The 20,313-nt window shown below is 41.8% G+C and overlaps 1 protein-coding gene across 12 annotated transcripts in view; it reads left to right on the top strand.

Moving 5' to 3' along the window:
- The window catches only part of KEAP1 (kelch like ECH associated protein 1), a 43,676-nt gene extending 34,490 nt beyond the window's left edge, over positions 1-9,186 (top strand). For 10 of the 12 annotated variants that reach the window (XM_085885969.1, XM_085885967.1, XM_085885962.1 and 7 more), the window contains one exon: positions 8,308-9,186. In XM_085885969.1, the coding sequence (XP_085742095.1) occupies positions 8,308-8,462 (155 nt within the window). In that variant the 3' untranslated portion in view covers positions 8,463-9,186. The other 2 variants (XM_085885971.1, XM_085885972.1) reach the window with 2 other exon arrangements.
- The last annotated feature ends 11,127 nt before the right edge of the window (positions 9,187-20,313 follow it).

The raw sequence follows: 20,313 nt of genomic DNA, 5'->3' as shown, positions 1-20,313 counted from the left end.
TTATGTACTTTGTTAGTTGGAGCCTCTTGTTGCACAGTGGCAAATGCACGGACCATTGAAGCACGGAGGATTCCACATCACATTGAATTTCATGAAAGCTATTGGGCAGAACTTTGCAGATGGTGGGCTTGGTGATGTACTTATTGAATCTTGGGTCTACAATGAAGTGACTGTCAATTACGTCCTGAATGGCAAATGCTGGAATAGAGTTGGAAGATGTCATAAACTGACAATGGAGGCACCATGGAGACCATTCTGGAACAAATTTCTTGCATGGATCAATGACAAGGACACAGCTTTGGATGAAAGCATACATGACCTCACAGAAACAATAGTCAATGGCTTTCAAGAGGCTGACCAGAAAGCAAGAAATGCTGTGGTTGAACTAGCCCTTGAAATGGAAGTCCTAACTCCAAAAATTGCCAACTTTACAACGGAAGCCATGTCCAGTCCAACATCAGAGTCTGGTTGCACTACATAGAAATGGTCCAGACTCTGCTGGACTTCAGGGCTGAAAGAAAAGGACACTGGTTGCTCCACCTTGCTTCATTCACCAAAATGCTTCTGTGGATGGCCATGTATGATCATACTAACTACTTCTGATGGGGATGTGTGTACCTGACTGACATGCACGATCATCATCATTCGACATAGGCATAAGCCCGTGGTCGCCTCCTCAAAATTGTATACCACCGGAACCACTGCTGCCGCTTTCAACACAACACATCTTTCCAGCACTGCCGCGTTGAGTGCAGTGATATATTGCACCCTGACCACTCTCGGATGTTGTCGAACGACCGAATGACAGCATCCCTCCAGAAAACCATTCGCAACAGCTGCTGCCAATCCACCATGCCGAATCACATGGCCCAGCCATGCTGCCTTGCATTCCATCATATTGCCACTGTTGAGGCACCATCGGTTACCAATCATCTCCATTACACTCTTGTTTTTAACACGTTCCGCGACGATGTTGAACAGGTGTCACCAGATGGTTCGGCCAAAGCCGCCTAGTCGCCTGAGGTTGGTTGCCTTCATTGACAAGGTGGTTGCACCGTACTGTACTCTTGGCATTATTATCATCTGAGTTTTATGCCTGAGATGCACCAGCTGGAAGACAATGTACCTGAGGTATTCAAAGAGTTTGAGGAGGGAAATTTTGTTGTCAGAAAAAAAACCAACAAGGCTTTCAATCAAATATCACCAGACCAGGCCTTGGAGCATACCAACAAGATTGGGAAGATTGCAGGAGGACATGTAGGCATCACAATAACAGAGACTGCAAGAGAAAGGTGGTGTCTTACAATGACAGGGCACAGTTAGCAGCTGCAACCAGACAGATGATGGGTATCAAAACGGAGGGTAATGGTGAACACATTTAAAATGAGACCAAAGCCTGACTGACTTGTTGTTTAATTAGGGCTTCAAGCAAGTGCTGAAGCCCTATTGAATTCGTTCGTATTATTATTATTATTATTATTATAACGGGTTTTATGTTCTACTGACCGATTTTGTGGCGGATCTGGAGGGAAAACTGTCGGATGAAATTCAACGAAACTTAACAGGATTATTACTCACCACCTGAAGTTTATACTATGAAACATTTGATGACGTAGGTCACGTGGTATGGCGGCCATATTTGATTTTATCCAAAACCTAAAAACATCTTCTTCTCCAGAAGGGATAATCAGACAGCCTCAATCTTTTGCACACATTTGCTAAGTTCGATGTTAATGTGAATTTGTTAATTTCGTCGAAATCGTTGCATAATTAATATGATTTTAAATGATGCCGATTCGCCTCATTAAATATGCAAAATATGCAAATGAGAGTTGAAAAAATTTAATGACAGATTTCGATAGTACATAAACAGGGGACTCCCAATATAGTTATACTATGTCTGTATTTGACCCCAGTGAGCCCCCAGCGCCCCCCAAAGTTGAAAATGACCCATTTTTGAAATGTCATAAAATGAAAACAACGCTTAGAGTAAATTCAATGAAACTTATCCATTTAATTAATCTCCACCTGAAGTTTATACTTTAAAAATTTTGATGACGTAGGTCACGTGGTATGGCGGCCATATTGGATTTTCTCCAAAACCTAAAAACATCTTCTCCAGAAGGGATAATCAGACAGCCTCAATCTTTTGCACACATTTGCTAAGTTCGATGTTAATGTGAATTTGTTAATTTCGTCGAAATCGTTGCATAATTAATATGATTTTAAATGATGCCGATTCGCTTCATTAAATATGAAAAATATGCAAATGAGAGTTGAAAAAATTTAATGACAGATTTAGATAGTACATGAAGAGGGGACTCCCAATGTATTTATACGATGTCTGTATTTGACCCCAGTGAGCCCCCAGCGCCCCCCAAAGTTGAAAATGACCCATTTTTTTAATGTCATAAAATGAAAACAACGCTTGGATGAAATTCAATGAAACTTATCAATTTAATTACTCTCCACCTGAAGTTTATACTTTAAAAATTTTGATGACGTAGGTCACGTGGTATGGCGGCCATATTGGATTTTATCCAAAACCTAAAAACATCTTCTTCTCCAGAAGGGATAATCTGACAGCCTCAATCTTTTGCACACATTTGCTAAATTCGATGTTAATGTGAATTTGTTAATTTCGTCGAAATCGTTACATAATTAATATGATTTAAAATGATGCCGATTCGCCTCATTAAATATGCAAAATATGCAAATGAGAGTTAAAAAAATTTAATGACAAATTTAGATAGCACATAAACAGGGGACTCCCAATATATTTATACTATGTCTGTATTTGACCCCAGTGAGCCCCCAGAGCCCCCCAAAGTTGAAAATGACCAATTTTTGAAATGTCATAAAATGAAAAACAACGCTTGGATGAAATTCAATGAAACTTATACATTGAATAACTCTCCACCTGAAGTTTATATTTTGAAAATTTTGATGACGTAGGTCACATGGTCTGGCGGCCATATTGGATTTTCTCCAAAACCTAAAAACATCTTCTTCTCCAGAAGGGGTAATACGACAGCCTCAAACTTTTGCACACATTTGCAAGGTTCCATTGGAATGTTAAGTTGTTAATTTCGTCAAAATCGTTGCATAATTTATATGATTAAAATGATGCCGATTCGCCTCATTAAATATGCCAAATATGCAAATGAGAGTTGAAAAAATTTAATGACAGATTCGGATAGGCCTTGAAGAGGGGACTCCAAATATATTTACGCTATGTCTGTATTTTACCCCAGTGAGGCCCCAGAGCCCCCCAAAGTTGAAAATCACCCATTTTTGACATGTCGTAAAATGAAAACCAAAGAAGATAGACAAAAAGTGACCACAAATTCTGGAAGATATTTTAACGTTCTACAAGTTCGCCATTTACATTAATATGCAAATGTGGAGTTATTGGACTTTTTTGAGGACTTGAAAATTTGTCCAGCCTCGATTTGTCCAACGTGAAGTTTCTTTCTCTATCATGTATTGCTATGGGCTTTTCAATCCTTCATCGATATAACTTGAGGGACCCCGTAGCTGGGCCACATTGCAGACTTGAACTAACTTTCTAACTCGGAAAACCCATATCATGTGACAGGGTGATGGTGTTGAAATTTGTTAAAATGGAGGCACGCCTTGAAGCCCGGGATTACTGGTTTACCAGTTTTAATTTAAATTGAACTTGTTTAATTTAGCTCAACTCCTGCTAATGCAAATATACGTTCCATAAGTCATTTGATTTTGTGTAAATTAGAAATTGTGGCAATTGAAAGTCCATGTCCATTTTCTTGCGCTACCTCACTGTACCTTTAGCTCCACTCAGATCTTCCAATGACTCATTAATGAAATGTAAAACCAGAATGAAAAAAAGATACCAATGTACTGGATGTAGCACAAAGTAAGCTGTTCCAGATGGGTCGCAGCCAAATGGAAATCTGATCCACACTTCTTTCCCATCTCTGTAGATCGTAGCCAAATGGAAATCTGATCCACACTTCTTTCCCCATCTCTGCAGATCATAGCCAAATGGAAATCTGATCCACACTTCTTTCACATCTCTGTAGATCATAGCCATATGGAAATCTGATCCACACTTCTTTCCCCATCTCTGCAGATCATAGCCAAATGGAAATCTGATCCACACTTCTTTCCCCATCTCTGCAGATCATAGCCAAATTGAAGTCTGATCCACACTTCTTTCACATCTCTGTAGATCATAGCCATATGGAAATCTGATCCACACTTCTTTCACATCTCTGCAGATCATAGCCATATTGAAATCTTATCCACACTTCTTCCACATCTCTGTAGATCGTAGCCAAATGGAAATCTGATCCACACTTCTTTCCCCATCTCTGCAGATCATAGCCAAGATGGAAATCTGATCCACACTTCTTTCACATCTCTGTAGATCATAGCCATATGGAAATCTGATCCATACTTCTTTCCCATCTCTGTAGATCATATTCAAGATGGAAATCTGATCCACACTTCTTTCACATCACTGTAGATCATAGCCAGATGGAAATCTGATCTACACTTCTTTCACATCTCTGTAGATCATAGCCACATGGAAATCTGATCCACACTTCTTTCACATCACTGTAGATCATAGCCATATGGAAATCTGATCTACACTTCTTTCACATCTCTGTAGATCATAGCCAAATAGAAATCTGATCCACACTTCTTTCCCATCTCTGTAGATCATAGCCAAATGGAAATCTGATCCATACTTCTTTCCCATCTCTGTCGATCATAGCCAAATGGAAATCTGATCCACACTTCTTTCCCATCTCTGTGGATCATAGCCAAATGGAAATCTGATCCATACTTCTTTCCCATCTCTGTAGATAATAGCCAAATGGAAATCCGATCCACACTTCTTTCCCATCTCTGAAGATCATAGCCAAATGGAAGTCTGATCCACACTTCATTCCCATCTCTGTAGATCATAGCCAAATGGAAGTCTGATCCACACTTCTTTCCCATCTCTGTAGATCATAGCCAAATGGAAGTCTGATCCACACTTCTTTCCCATCTCTGCAGATCATAGCCAAATTGAAGTCTGATCCACACTTCTTTCCCATCCATGCAGATCATAGCCAAGATGGAAATCTGATCCACACTTCCTTCCCATCTCTGAAGATCATAGCCAAATTTAAATCTGATCCACACTTCTTTCACATCTCTGTAGATCATAGCCATATGGAAATCTGATCTACACTTCTTTCACATCTCTGTAGATCATAGCCAAATAGAAATCTGATCGACACTTCTTTCCCATCTCTGTAGATCATAGCCAAATGGAAATCTGATCCATACTTCTTTCCCTTCTCTGTCGATCATAGCCAAATGGAAATCTGATCCACACTTCTTTCCCATCTCTGCAAATCATAGCCAAATGGAAGTCTGATCCACACTTCTTTCCCATCTCTGCAGATCATAGCCAAGATGGAAATCTGATCCACACTTCCTTCCCATCTCTGATGATCATAGCCAAATTTGAATCTGATCCACACTTCTTTCCCATCTCTGTAGATCATTGCCAAATTGAAGTCTGATCCACACTTCTTTCCCAACTCTGCAGATCATAGCCAAGATGGAAATCTGATCCACACTTCCTTCCCATCTCTGAAGATCATAGCCAAATTTAAATCTGATCCACACTTCCTTCCCATCTCTGAAGATCATAGCCAAATTTAAATCTGATCCACACTTCCTTCCCATCTCTGAAGATCATAGCCAAATTTAAATCTGATCCACACTTCTTTCCCATCTCTGTAGATCATTGCCAAATTGAAGTCTGATCCACACTTCTTTCCCATCTCTGTAGATCATAGCCATATGGAAATCTGATCCACACTTCTTTCCCATCTCTGTAGATCATTGCCATATTGAAGTCTGATCCACACTTCTTTCCCATCTCTGTAGATCATAGCCAAATGGAAATCTGATCCACACTTCTTTCCCATCTCTGTGGATCATAGCCAAATGGAAGTCTGATCCATACTTCTTTCCCATCTCTGTAGATCATTGCCAAATTGAAGTCTGATCCACACTTCTTTCCCATCTCTGTAGATCATCGCCATATGGAAATCTGATCCATACTTCTTTCCCATCTCTGCAGATCAAAGCCCAATGGAAGTCTGATCCATTCTTCTTTCCCATCTCTGCAGATCATAGCAAAGATGTAAGTCTGATCCACACTTCTTTCCCATCTCTGTAGATCATAGCCATATGGAAATCTGATCCACACTTCTTTCCCATCTCTGTAGATCATAGCCAAATGGAAATCTGATCCACACTTCATTCCCATCGCTGTAGATCATAGCCAAATGGAAGTCTGATCCATACTTCTTTCGCATGTGGAACAATATGCAGGAGGTTCTGAGTATTGTTCGCATACAATGTCAGTGTAACTGGAGCCATCAGTGTTTTTCAGAACGTGGCTGTATGTGACATGTGCACACTTTTACATCAATTAAAAGCCAATTTCCAAGCCTGTAGAAGTCAAGCTGGGTGTGGTCAAGATGGTTTATCATAGCTTTATCATTTTTGAGGCTTTTAATAACTTACGATTGGATGCATTTGACTGAGATTTAATTACGAATTTAATCTGCTGTTTGCATCAATGACTGTCAGTCTTACTACGCTGCTGATTTCGTGCTCCTTGTAGATGAGAGCTGTTCATATGTGGGCAGAGTACACGTTATATACAGGATTGAGGCTCATAGAAGAGCGAGGTAACAGGGTAAAAGGGCATTGAACTGACAGTAGGGAAATGGGACTTCAGTTGGACATAAGGGAATGAACCAACATGATGGTGCACACTTTGAAAGGTATAACAGGGCCTTATCATCCCCAAGTGAATGCTTAGAGATGAAACGGCCAGGTTAACATCCCCTTGAAGGTTAACATACTCATTGATGCAATACTCCAGGATTTAGAGGATGGTCTAGAGGTATGCACACTCACCTCTTTGAATCCCAACCCAGCTATAAACTGTCATCCCAGTGTTTCATAGGCAGGGTGATTCATTATTGTGTGTGCAGTCCCTCGTCAGGTGAGGTATGGGAGCATGCGTCAAAGCAGCACGTCGCTGCGTCCACGTTCTGCTGGTACTCCATCTGGCCATCCCCCAGGCAGATGCTTGGCCCATCCCCATCTCCTTGAGATGCTGATCAACCTGCTAGCATTGTCAGATCAGATTATATCTGTGACTTGCTGCAGGTACCATGTAAACCTGTACCAACCTGTTTCATGGTCGTGTTGTCAGCAACTAAACTGTCACACCCACCAGGTTTCCTGGTGATGAGGGTGTATGGATATGGACACCCAGCAGGATTAAAAACAAAACCTGTTCAAGGGTGGAGGAGCTCCTTGTGAGCCAACGGCCATCCATATATTGTCCCCAACTGTCTGTGGATGTCATCCTGCAGTTGGGTTACTCTTTCAGGAGGTTGGTGGCAGGATTTGCACTCTGGACACTCTAAAACACTTCATTCTGCAAAACCCAAAAATGCAAAGAAAACTGAAAACCCACTCCATGGGAGCACCTCTTGTGCTGCTGCCTTTTGCAGGGCAGCTCACCGGATAACGGGATTGGGGCAAAGCCTTCGGGACCCCAATTCCTTGATGATAGGAGGAAAAGCACAGGGTAAACTTCCTGGGTCAGATTGCGGTGGTGTGTGACGGAGTGGTGCTGAGGTGTCGTCCACCAGATGGTGGTCTCCTTGGGTTAACCTGAGGTGGTCCCTTCGGGTGGGTGCCTGGAATGTCCTTTCCCTGAGAGAGCATGATCACCATCCCTCAAATGGACATTAAACTGGGCGTCTCTTCTGCCAGCATTAATTGGCAGATATTAAAGATCCCACGGTGTCCTTCACGGACTGAACAAATTACAAATTCTTGCCTTGACTTCCTGTGTCAGAGTGGCGACCCCTCCAGGATTGTAATTTGGAAGAAACTGCTTCGGCGGCACCAACACTATCTTGAGCTGGTATGTGAATGAATGAATCCAGAATGACAGTTTATAGTTTGCCCAGGAATAAAAGTGACTCGAAGACGGTTCAAAGATGAGTATGATACTTCTGAACTCGGCCAAACGTTTAACTGAGTTAAGGGATGGAGAACACAATAACCACCATTTTGTTCTTGTTGTTTTGATGTTTTCCAGTTTTACGTTTCTCATTTCAAGGCCTTTTTTTGCACTTCCCAACTCCTAAGTTTATCTTATTAGAGTTCTTGCCTTGGATTTCAAGGCAATCCCAACACCATCATGAAGCTTTCCTCCTTTCTCCACAGGTGGTTACGATGGCCAGACCTTCCTGTCCAGTATGGAACGCTATGATCCAGTGGCAGATCGCTGGGAAGAAGTGGCCACAATGGCCACTGGGCGGAGTGGCGCAGGGTTGGCCGTTACCATGGAACCCTGCCTCAGTCGTTCTGAGACGTTCTGATTGGGTGAAAAATGCAGAGCAAATAAAGGCATTCGAAGAGGACAGAGCAAGAAGCATCACGAGTTAGAGAAGCTGTGCATCGAGTTGAGGACGTGACTATTCTTTTTGCCAAAATTGTGGATTCACTTTGGTGCATTGACAAGCCTTTACAAGGACACATTAACAGCAATCACTTTGGCTATGGCTTCATGAACACAACAGTATATTTTTCTATGGGAGGCAGAGAATGATGTACAGTGTATTAAACTAGGAATAATTACCAGACAGGCAGCACAGGAAAGGGGGAAGGGACAAGTATGGTTTGATGTGGAGAAGGATGAAGGGTTCACACCTGAGTTACAAAGCAAAGTGGTAAACACAGTTCTTCTGCTTAAATACTGATGATTCGCTGTGTTAAATTGTCACGGTGTATTGAATTGTGGGAAGAATCCTTCATGGTCAGCGGCTGCAGAGAGAGATAATTCGCATAATGTAAAAATGAAAGCGAGACATTAAAGGGGGCAGCCTGAACGAGGCAGGGTTGTTTCGGTTTGTCCGAATGTAATTAACGAAGGCCGTGAGCCTTTGCGTATGAATGGATTCGAACGTTGTTTTGGTTTAATTTAATCGGTTTTAGTTCTCAAGGTTTTCAGTTCAAATCTCAATACCAAATGCCCACCAAGCTATTTGCCAATGAAGAGCGATGTTAAAATTTACCGGAATGAAACATCTTTGTTCCTCTTTTCATACCGTGTTTATTAATGTCTCCTTCGCACCAACACACACCATCACCTTCCTTCTTATGCAGCATTATTGCTGGGATCATGGCTGTGATGCTGATGGGAGTGCGACAGTGCTCGGAGGATTAGGGCAGGAACTTGAAATTTGTTCATGGTGCTGATAATACCCTTGCCTCCTCTTCGTGAAGGATACCATGGGATATTTAACATCCACCACCTAATGCCAACAGAAGGGACACCCGGTGTCCATTTGAGGGACTGCACACACAATGAAGCCTTGCCCTGCCTGTGAGATACCAGTAAGACAGTTTATAGCTGGGCTGAGATTTTAACTCGGACTATACTTCTGTGGGGAGTGCGAGGACCTCTAAGCCATCCTACTAGCCCACCATCAGCAACCGCTTCACTTCAACCATAAACTTATTAAATTTGAATACACCAGGTAAAAGGGAGCTCAAATGAGGTGTAAGGTCGATTGGAAGTGAGATCAAACTTTTTTTTTCAAATTCACACACAACCTCTGAAATGTTCTTCAAAGGATGCGGTAGTCGGCTGAACTGTTTACCAGCTCATTCATTTGCTTTTAATATTGCTGTCACCGTTCCAGTTTGCCATCCTTCATGTTAGGCAACTTTAGAAACATCAGCACAATCTGATGGAAAACCTGAGCACCGATGGTAACGAGCCTGTGGCAAGATTATGCGTCCCATTCATTAAGGCCTAAGTCACATTTGCCACGGCGGCCGTGGGGTCTCCAAAATCTACGGTCACTAGCAATTATAGGGCGGCCGCAGTATTTCCACGGTCACACAATGTAGGAGTCACATATGTTTTTATTTTTCGGGGAACCGCACGGTGTATTTAGGCTTAAGTCACATTTGCCACGGCGGCCATGGGGTCTCCAAAATCTACGGCCACAAGCAATTATACGGCGGCCGCAGTATTTCTACGGTCACACAATGTAGCAGTCACATATGTTTTATTTTTTGGGAAGCTGCACGGCGTATTTAGAAATTGTGGAGACCGAAAACGTGGGGTTGCCGTACGGTCTTTGATTTGATGTCGCACGGTGACCTTAGGACGTTCCTGCGGCAGCCATAGAATTTTCAAGGCAGACGCAAGGCGACCGCAAGGGGGCCCTAAGGCGAACGTGCGGCCAGACGGACAGTAACGAATGGGTTAATTAATTTATCTTTTTTTACCAGTTTTTTTTTTTTCCGGCTTGTCGAATTGCTACGGCGAACGTAGAAATGAAAAAGGTTATAACTCCGCATTATAATTCCATGGCGACCTTACGACCTGTAAAATATAGCCATACGGCGTAGGGCCACCCTGAGGCCACCTCAGAAACTCTGCGGCCGCCGCACGTTTCTGTCAATTCAGAGGGCGTACGGCCACCGTATCCTTGCCGTAGAGCAAATGTGACTTCGGCCTTAGGTCTTAGAAATTGTGGAGACCAAAAATGTGGGGTTGCGGTACGGTCTTTGATTTGATGTCGCACGGTGACCTTAAGGGGGCCCTGCGGCAGCCATATAATTTTCAAGGCAGACGCAAGGTAGCCTCAGGCCGACCGCAGGGGGCCCTAAGGCGAACGTGCAGCCAGACGGACGGTAACGAATGGGTTAAAAAAAATATTTTTTTTTAACCAGGTTTTTTTTTTTTTTTTTTTTTTTCGGCTTGTCGAATTGCTACTGCGAACGTAGAAATGAAAAAAGTTACAACTCCGCGTTATAATTCCACGGCGACCTTACGGCCTGTAAAATATAGCCAAACGGCATTGGGCCACCGCAGAAACTCTGTGGCTGCCACACGTTTGTCAATTCAGAGGGCATACGGCCGCCGTATCCTCGCCATAGAGCAAATGTGACTTAGGCCTTAGGCCTAAATGGAGATTTTTGACTTGTTAAAGTAATCCGTGAGTTCAATCCCGTTAGCCCGAAGTTCAGTACTTGGTGGAAGCAATGAGTTTTTGCAGCAATGACTGCTACGAGTCTTTCAGGGAAGGTCTCTAACAGCTCTGCACAATGAGATGGTGAAATCTTTGCCCATTCTTCATGTGAAAATTGCTCTAGTTCTGCCAAGTTTGATGGGGATCATCGATGGACTGCAATCTTCAAATCTCACCATAAATGTTCATGTGGGTTCAAGTCAGGACTTTGTGCTTCGGATCATTGTCCAACTGAAATGTGAATCTCCTACCCAGTTTCAGATCAATGGCTGACTCGAGCAGGTTTTCAGCATGGATTGTCCTGCACTTTTCACCGTCCATTGTCCCTTCTATCCCAATAAGCTTGGCAGTCCCAGCTAATGAAAAGCAGCCCCAAAATATGATGCTGCCACTACCATGTTTTACAGTTGGAATGGTATTGACTGGGTGATGTGCAGTGTTAGGCTTGCACCAGATATAACGCTTTGAATTTGGACGAAATAGTTCAATTTTTGTCTCGTCTGACCACAAAACGTTTCTCCACATGCCTACAGCATCATTAAGATTTTTTTTTTTGCCCACTCCATACGAGCTTCTTTTTCAGTAATGGCTTCTTTCTTGCCATCTGCCCATAGTGGCCAGCTTTGTTGGAAGGGAACAGGATATTGTTGATTAATGAACACTGACCCCCATCTCAGACGTAGTCTTGCAAGTCTTTCAAAGTCCTTGTTGGATTTATAGTGACATCCCAAGCCAGTTTCCTGCTTACCGAGCTGCTGAGTTTTGATGGGCGACCTAATTGGGGTAGAGTTTAGAGGGTATGATACATCTTCCACTTCTTCATGATGGATTTCACCAAACGCAAAGGGATAATGAGTGACTGAAATCTTCTTATAACCCTCTCCTGAATGGTGCTTCTCCACCACTGTATGTCTGACTTCCTTGGAAAGCTACTTGGTGTTCATGTTTGCTTTGTTGTTTGACCAAATGAGTTATACCTTAAAACTCCTTAGATAAGTGGGAGAGCTTAATTTTTTAAGTTGAACCACTGATTATATACAGGTGGAACCTATTTCATTCATTTTGGAACTTTTCAAACAAATAATTTGCTCCTGAAGTGATTGAGGGTTAATTAGGCAAAGGGTTGGAATATTTATGCAAGTGAGAATCTTCTGATTATGTCTGTTCATCCATCTTATTCACATTAAAAAAAAACTATCACTTTGGAGTAGTTTATGATAGTCCAGTAGGAAGATAGGGGTCCCATGCACCCCCATGATACATTTTTTTTAAACCTGCATTTTTACAATCCCTGAGGTGTGTGGGAACAGAATTTCCTTTGTTCCCATTCCAAAAAATGTCCCATGTGGGTCGTTTAGCCGTTTTTTTGTCCGCCACCTTGGATTTCTTGGGACGCAAAAGTAAGGGGTAGGGATAATATAAAGGACCTTTTCGCATAGAAAGAAATTAGTTACAGGTACAAATTAAGTATCATTGGAAAGGGTATGACCTGCACTATCACAAGAACCCGTCAATTATTCAATTAGGGCATTGATGACCATCAGGGGTCAAAAGGTCACGTTAAAGGGCCACAAAGTCAAATTTCACGCTCATCCTCTTTGCCATCCACCCTGCACCTAAGTGGATGAATCTTTTGGATTCTACTTTGTTTGAAGGAAACTGTACATGTATAGGCAGTTTTCAAAACTAAAACAAATTATTTAACTTCAGTACAACATCATTAACCCTTTCCGCAAAAATACCGAAAATATTGAAAACAAAATGAATTTTTGTAATAAGTTTCCTGTGAAATTGCAGTTTGACACATATTTGTTTTCTCTGCCTTTTTGTTATGGTAAAAGGCTTTACATGTTCCAATGAGTCCTGAAATACAGTCTATGTATCATTCTCTTGGTATTTTCACTTCCACTCCTTACTAATTGATATGGGAATATGCATTATATAGAGATCGTGTGTTAACGAGTTACTATAATACGCAGGCCCACAACTAATTAATGTTGAAACATTATTACGACTGCCAAAAGTCTCAATGTTCATATTTTAATCTAGTCTTCGATATCACTGAGAAGTTCTTCATAGTCACTATCTTGGCTGGACTGTTCTTCCTCAATGTCATCATCACACTGTTCCATCTCTTCCGTAGTCTTCTCAACTAAGTCTATCAAGGTAGGGGGAATTACTGGGCTGCAAGACCACACTGGCTCCAAAACACCCTCATCATTTCTTTCCCAACCTTGTTCAGGATCATATGGCTTTAGAGACCAGAAGATTGGAATATCTGCTCGCTTGTAGATAGCAAGGCGATGGTTCACTCGACCAATGTGTGGGATAAGGTTGTCTCGGCAAGGTGGCAACCGGGAGAGGTCAATCTTAGATTTGGTTGTCAGTTGCTCATCTTCCTCAACATGATTCCACGTACAGTGTCAATAGATTTCTGTCTGGAGTAGCTGTACATCAGACCTGTGAATGCCTCAATATCATCAATCGTTTCTGGCTTTACAGACCATTCATCCCCAAGTTTTCTGAAAGGAGATGAGTACAATTATATGAATTGCCACACAAAAGTTAAAAGAAACTGTGATAGTCAGCGGATTTCATAGATAAATAAACAAATACCTGAAAGCTTCATGATAAATTGGATGACGTTGTAACTTCTTGAGGGGTCCGATCTTGCCCTTTCCCTTGAAGGAACTTGTTACGTCTTCCCCAGTGAACACGTACAGGCCCAGGACCATCTTACAGTTGTCGGCACCCATGGATTCTGCCATTTGATTAGGTCTGTTGGGAGGTATTCTTCTGATGCCCTAGCATCCAGCTCATCAGCTGTAGGAGGCCAAGGAAGTGGTTTTGACTCGTTGAACATCCCCTGAACAACACTGTGCAAGTGCAAGGCAACATCCTCAAACTTGTCTTTGGAACCAAGCCTAAATGCATAAGTAACTGCTTCCACAACAGAGATGCTTGTGCTGTACACCAGGTTGTAGGTTATGCATCCCCTGTCCTCAGGAAACACTTTTGTGAAAGCTATGCACTCATTGATTTTGTGTCTTTGAAGTCGAGTCTTCAGCTTATCGCTTCCGAAATCTGGATTTGGAAATCCACAGCGTTCAAGTTCTTGGATGTATATGTGGCGGAGTGTTCCAAGTTGCACGACCTCCTGCCCAATTACCCTCTCACGTATAAAATCCAGAACTACATTAACTGAGCTTTGATGAGCTTCAAGCTTTTCATCTTGCTTGTTTTCAATACTTTTGTTGGCTTGATCACGTAAATAATTCACATGTCTCAGTTTGAATGAACTATGACAGGATTTATGGAAACGAGCCTCTCTTGCAAACAAATATTCGCCTGCCACCTTGCGATGTAAACAATTGTCTCCTATTTCTAGGGCTTGGGATTCAATACGAGTTCAAGCTGCTTCCTTTCCCTTGAAAGATGCAAACTGGATACAACGTTCAGTCCTTCAGGAAACTTTCGTCTCAAGCATTTCACAGAAAATACATTCTGGTGGAAAAATGTTCTTGGAAGAGGTTGATGGTTTACGAGGGGATCGAATTGTTGAGGGTTCATCGTCTGGTACGACACATTTCAAACGATCCTGATGTTTGGTGAAGGCTTGATAGCATCCCCGGTGATAGCCTGTCATTTTTAGGTCCACACCATCAAGATTGTCTGGAATTAACCACCACACAGCTTCCATACGAGCGGGTGAATCATGAGACTAAAGGAGCCGTTTCTCATGAAGATTATGTAACATCTCAAGCTTTTCCTGGGGAGGACCCCTTATATTGTGTAATGGTATAAATTCACCATGCTGTATGCCACTCACATGTAAAATACATACAGGAGGAGGCATCTGCAGTTCCTCTAAATTGCAACCATGATCAGTTCGGCGTTTCTTTGCCTTTGACATGATGAAGCCACCACCACCAAGTAACTACAACTAAGCGTGCATGACCACCACTGGAGCACTAATCCATAATAGGTGCTACCTGAAAAAAGAAGACAATTATCCACCACCAATAAACTACAGCTACAAGCAGGTATGCATGCCAGCAGATATTCAATACAACCACTAAAACATTAATCAAAATCACAGTTGTCTGCATGTCCTGTAACAAAAAAAGACAACACTGTCAGTTGACGAAATTTAACACCACCACTAAAGTGTTAAGGTAGTTACAATGGCCTCACCTGTAACAAAAAAGAATGTTAATAACCATAGCCATAAACTATAAATAAACAGTGAAATTAATCATTCGTATGCGAAGGACACACTCACACAGTAAACTCAATACAGAACCGCATTTTCTCAATATTTTCGGTGTTTTTGTGGAAAGGGTTAATGATGTTGTACTGAAGTTAAATAATTTGTTTTAGTTTTAAACACTGCCTATACATATACACTTTCCTTCAAGCAAAGTAGAATCCAAAAGATTCATCCACTTGGGTGCAGGATGGATGACAGAGGATGGGCGTGAAATTTGACTTGGTGGTCCTTTAACGTGACCTTTTGACGCCTGATGACGTCATCGATGCCCTCATTGAATAACTGATGGGTTCCTGTGATAGTGCAGGTCATACCCTTTCCAATGATACCTAATTTGTACCTGTAACTAATTTCTTTCTATGCGAAAAGGTCCTTTATATTATCCCTACCCCTTACTTTTGCGTCCCAAGAAATCCAAGGCGGCGGACAAAAAAACCGGCTAAACGACCCACATGGGACATTTTTTGGAATGGGAACAAAGGAAATTCTGTTCCCACACAACTCAGGGGATTGTAAAAATGCAGGTTAAAAAAAATGTATCATGGGGGTGCATGGGACCCCTATCTTCCTCCTCAACTATGAAGACTATATATTAAGTTTGATTTGAAAACATCATGAAATAAGCTTAGGTATCATCAAAATGTGAAAACTTTGGAAGGGGGTCAATACTTTTGCAGGCCACTGTATGTATGCCAGGACTTCAACAAGCAAGGTCATGCTGTGGCTGCATGGTTTTCCATCTGTGTGTCCACTCGCAAAGTCGTGCCAGAACCATGAAATGTCGACTCGACAAACCTATTGAAAAGAGCACGGTTTAGAACCTGCTCATTAGAGAGTGCCATTGGGTCAACAATCCTTGGATCCTGAGTTCAAATCCCACTCAGTTGTTGAATTAATACCAGGTGGGGTTGACTCTGCCTGTCATCCTTCCAAGGTGGGCAAAATGAGTGCTCGCTTGCTTGTATCCTGTGTTTGGAGTGGCGACCCATCCAAGATTGTGTCCAATAGCCAAGGAGACTGCTGAGGCAGCACCAATGCTCTGCACAGAGCATGGTCCCAATGGATGGATGGATGGATTTGGTCAACAGAAAAGTGTGAATGCAATTGTCTCATATGGAGTAGCTTTGAGATCTCAGCAATCACAAATCTACAAGAAGGCCGTCTTGAGGGATCTCCATATTTTAACATCATTTTATTTTTAAGAGCATGTGATACAAATCTCTTATTTGGCCGAGTAAAGCAAGGTTAAGGCTGTTTATACCTGATACATGAAACCCTGCAACCTATGCCTACAAAAAAGGTTTTTTTTTTTTAATATCAGCCACATTTTCCATCCAACTATCATGTAACTTCGCTAAAAAAACATTATCCAGGAGTTGGCACTCCTATGTTGAAAGTTTTGTGTCAATCGCTCAGCAGTTGCAGAGAAAACGAATTTAAAAGTAAAAAATTACTTTTAATAATAAAATAATAATAATAAAATAAATACAATAATAAAATATTTTAATAATAAAATTAAAAAAAAAAAGTAAAAGTAAAAAAAAAAAAATTAAAAGTAAAAAAAAAAGAAAAGCAGCTCGAACTGCGCAGTTTGGTTAAAGATGACTCGGCGCGCGCACGAAATTATATTTTGAAAATAAATGCCGACGTTTTTCGTCTTTTGAAATTTCGGGTTTTGAAACTTTTGCACCTTCGGCGGAAAATGTATGAATATAAAAGGCAAAAATGTGTTTTATATTTATATTTCATTTCTCCTTCCTTCCATCTTTGGGAATCGCATCGGCGTTTTTGGCCATCTTCCAGATCACGTGACGATCAAACGGGAAGGAAATTCAAAAATCTGTCCAGTTAGATACAAGATAATATTTTTTTACTATCATAATCTATAAACAGTTGCCAAATATCTTGTAGAATGGCAGACTAGATAGGTTTTGAAAATGGCGATTTTTATAACTTACGTGACCTCGTCCCTGACCTTGAACCTGGACAAAAGTTATATCGTTGTGCAACACTCATCGACCTCTACCCACATACTAAGTTTCATCAAGATCGGAAAGAAAAATTGTTGACGGACAGACGTACAGACGGACATTTGGTCCGGCTTTATTAGGTCATCTCGGTAGAGATGACCTAATAAAGGTGAAATGGTGAGTGCTCCGGCCGATGTTCCACAACATGGTCAATGATGGCTGTGAAGGTCTATTACAAATTTAACTACAAGAACACTCAATGGAGCACATACCTCTGCCAGGCTGAACAGTTTACGTTTTGTATCCCACCGATAGGTCGGATCTGCATCCAGACCGAAACCAAAATCTAATTGGCTTGTTCTCGTCACCGACCCAACTCAACCACCAAGTTTTGTTATAATCCTTCCACAACTTTGAAATAAGTGCTACATATCGTTTACGGCCCCATCTCTCAATGGTGAAGAATTACTTTAAACAAGCTCAAATGAGCTAAGATCCTCATCCTCTTAATGATGACGTCATAAAAACGAATATGACGTCATTGTGATGTATCAGGTTTGCGATAAATTATCTGTGCTAATGCCCGGCTTGATTCCCGAAAACAAAATTCAAACAGCTTGCCTAGTTTCGGAGATAATGGTATAGCGGCGGCGCGAATTTCCATTAGCGGCGATATTATGAGGTCAAATTTTTTTCTCAGAAGAATTTCCAAAATCGGAGATGGTAACTGCCTGCACGTGGGCTTTCTGCATATACATGGCAAGTTTCACGAAGATCCGATGAAAACTCTGGGTTGTGAAACAAAAAATGTCAAAAAAATAGGAATGACGTCATAGAAATTGCTATGACGTCATAGTGATGTATCATATGTGCGGTAATTCATCTCTGCTCATGCCCTGTTCGATTCCTGCAAACAGAATTCAAAAAGCTTGCCTAGTTTCGGAGATAATTTTTTAGGCGATTTCCATTAGCGGAGATATTTTGACGTCATCACTTTTTTTCTAGGAGGAATTTTTAAAATCGGAGATGGTTACTGTCTGCGCGGGGTATTTTTACATATATACACCAAGTTTCAGGAAGTTTCGATGAAAACTGTCGGCTGTGAAACAAAAAAGTCCACAAGAAGAAGATGAAGAACAACAACGTGAGTAAGACTTAGAGATCCGCCACGAGGATCTAAAAATAGGGGCAATACCCCTGGGCGCTCACCTGGTAGTGGCTGGATAAGAAAACCAGGGAACCACTGGTAGCCATAGATAACCCACAAAATATTTAATGGAGAAGAAAGTAAATATGGATTTTTTTTTTAATGCAGTTAACAAACTTTGGAACTTCACAGGTGATTAAAGTTGTGGTCAAGTTTCATCAAGATTTTGTGTAGTTTCTGAGAAGAGAAAATACCTATTTTGGGGAGCAACTCCTTAGAGTTTAGACCCTAACCCCTGAGGCAACCCATTATAAACAGGGTCTTAGTAAAACCCCTTAGAACCTGCCTTTTCGAGTGCGGTGAACAAAGTTTGTACCTCACGGGTGATGAAGGCTGTGGTCAAGTTTCATTCAAATGTGTCGTTTCTGAAAAGAAAGCAAATATCTGTTTTGGGGAGACAACCACCCTCCCCCCATAGATCCCCATCCCCCCTTGCATCATATATTTTTTTTTAATGCTGTGAACAATCTTTAGTACATCACAGTACTAAAGGCTTCACACCATCAATATACCATGGCAAGAGCCTGTAATGACAGATGCTGACTACCTTGCTGCTTTCCATCACATTGTCCTCCCAATTGCATCCCAGTTTTGTCCTCAACTGGTGTTGGTCGGTGCTGGATATGACTCACTGTCAATGGATCCAGAGGGTGGAATGCTCGTCACACCCTCCTGCTTTGCTCACCTGACTTATCAGCTCATGGCATTGGCAAATGGGCAGCTCTGCCTTGAAGGTTGTGGTTAGTTTCATCGGAATTGTGTGTGTAGTTTCTGAGAAGACAAATACTTCTTCTTGGGGGGGGGAGGGGCGCAACCCCCACCCCTGCAAATACCCTCCGTAGACACCCTCAGACTCCAATTCTTTTTAATGCCGTGAGCAAACTTTGGTACATCACGGGATGAAGGTTGTGGTAAAGTTTCATCGCAAATGTGTGTGTGTCGTTTCAGAGAAGAAGTTGCAAATGTTTGTGGACGGAAGGATGAACTGACTGATTGATGACACGCCATCCCATAAGCTCCCCAGAATTATGTTCCAGCCGAGCTAAAAATGATTGGATCCGGATTTTCACGAGATTTCAAGAGTTACATTTACCCCTTTTTCACAAAAATTAGATTAAAATATTGATCCCACTTTTTTTTTTTTGCAATAACTGGCAAGGGTTTTGTACAAGTACGGTTCTGGTTCCGGTCCCAGTTCAGGTGTTGCAATAATGCATCGCCAGTACGTCTCAGGTCCTGATAGTTTATTCACTTGTGATGGGTACATGGTCTGGGGGTGATCAGCTGCTATCAGTCAATAATAAGCCTCACTTTTTTGATTTTGCAGAGGTGACTATGAACAAACACCCCCTTTTGTCACTCGTGGTCCCCTATTGTTTACAAAAAAAACCAAAAACATTTCTCTCCTGAAAATGGAGACGTAGATCCGTATCCGGTCTTGTACGAGTGCGAGTTTGTGACACCACCAGGAAAGGCTGTTGTTCGTTGGGGACATGTAGGCCATAAAGATGGTTTGGTTTGTGACAAAAACAAGCCACTTCCATGCTCGGTACATCAACAAGCACTCAGACTGAAACAAAAATCAGAGAAACAAAAGAAAAAGACCGTCAAAGCAAACAACTCCAGCCCAATGGAAGGTCTGGCTGGTCTGCGGTAAAGGCAACCGACGTTAGTCACCCGGTACGACCCACGTGTGAGGTGTCGTTATGATGGACCGTTTTGTGAAAGGCACACATA

Source organism: Eptatretus burgeri, chromosome 6 (genome assembly GCF_056783735.1).
Source record: "Eptatretus burgeri isolate ZD-2024b chromosome 6, Ebu_testis_v1, whole genome shotgun sequence".
Classification (NCBI taxonomy): domain Eukaryota; kingdom Metazoa; phylum Chordata; class Myxini; order Myxiniformes; family Myxinidae; genus Eptatretus; species Eptatretus burgeri.
Note: the sequence above shows the minus strand (reverse complement) of the source record. Positions and strands in the feature narration are given on the sequence as shown.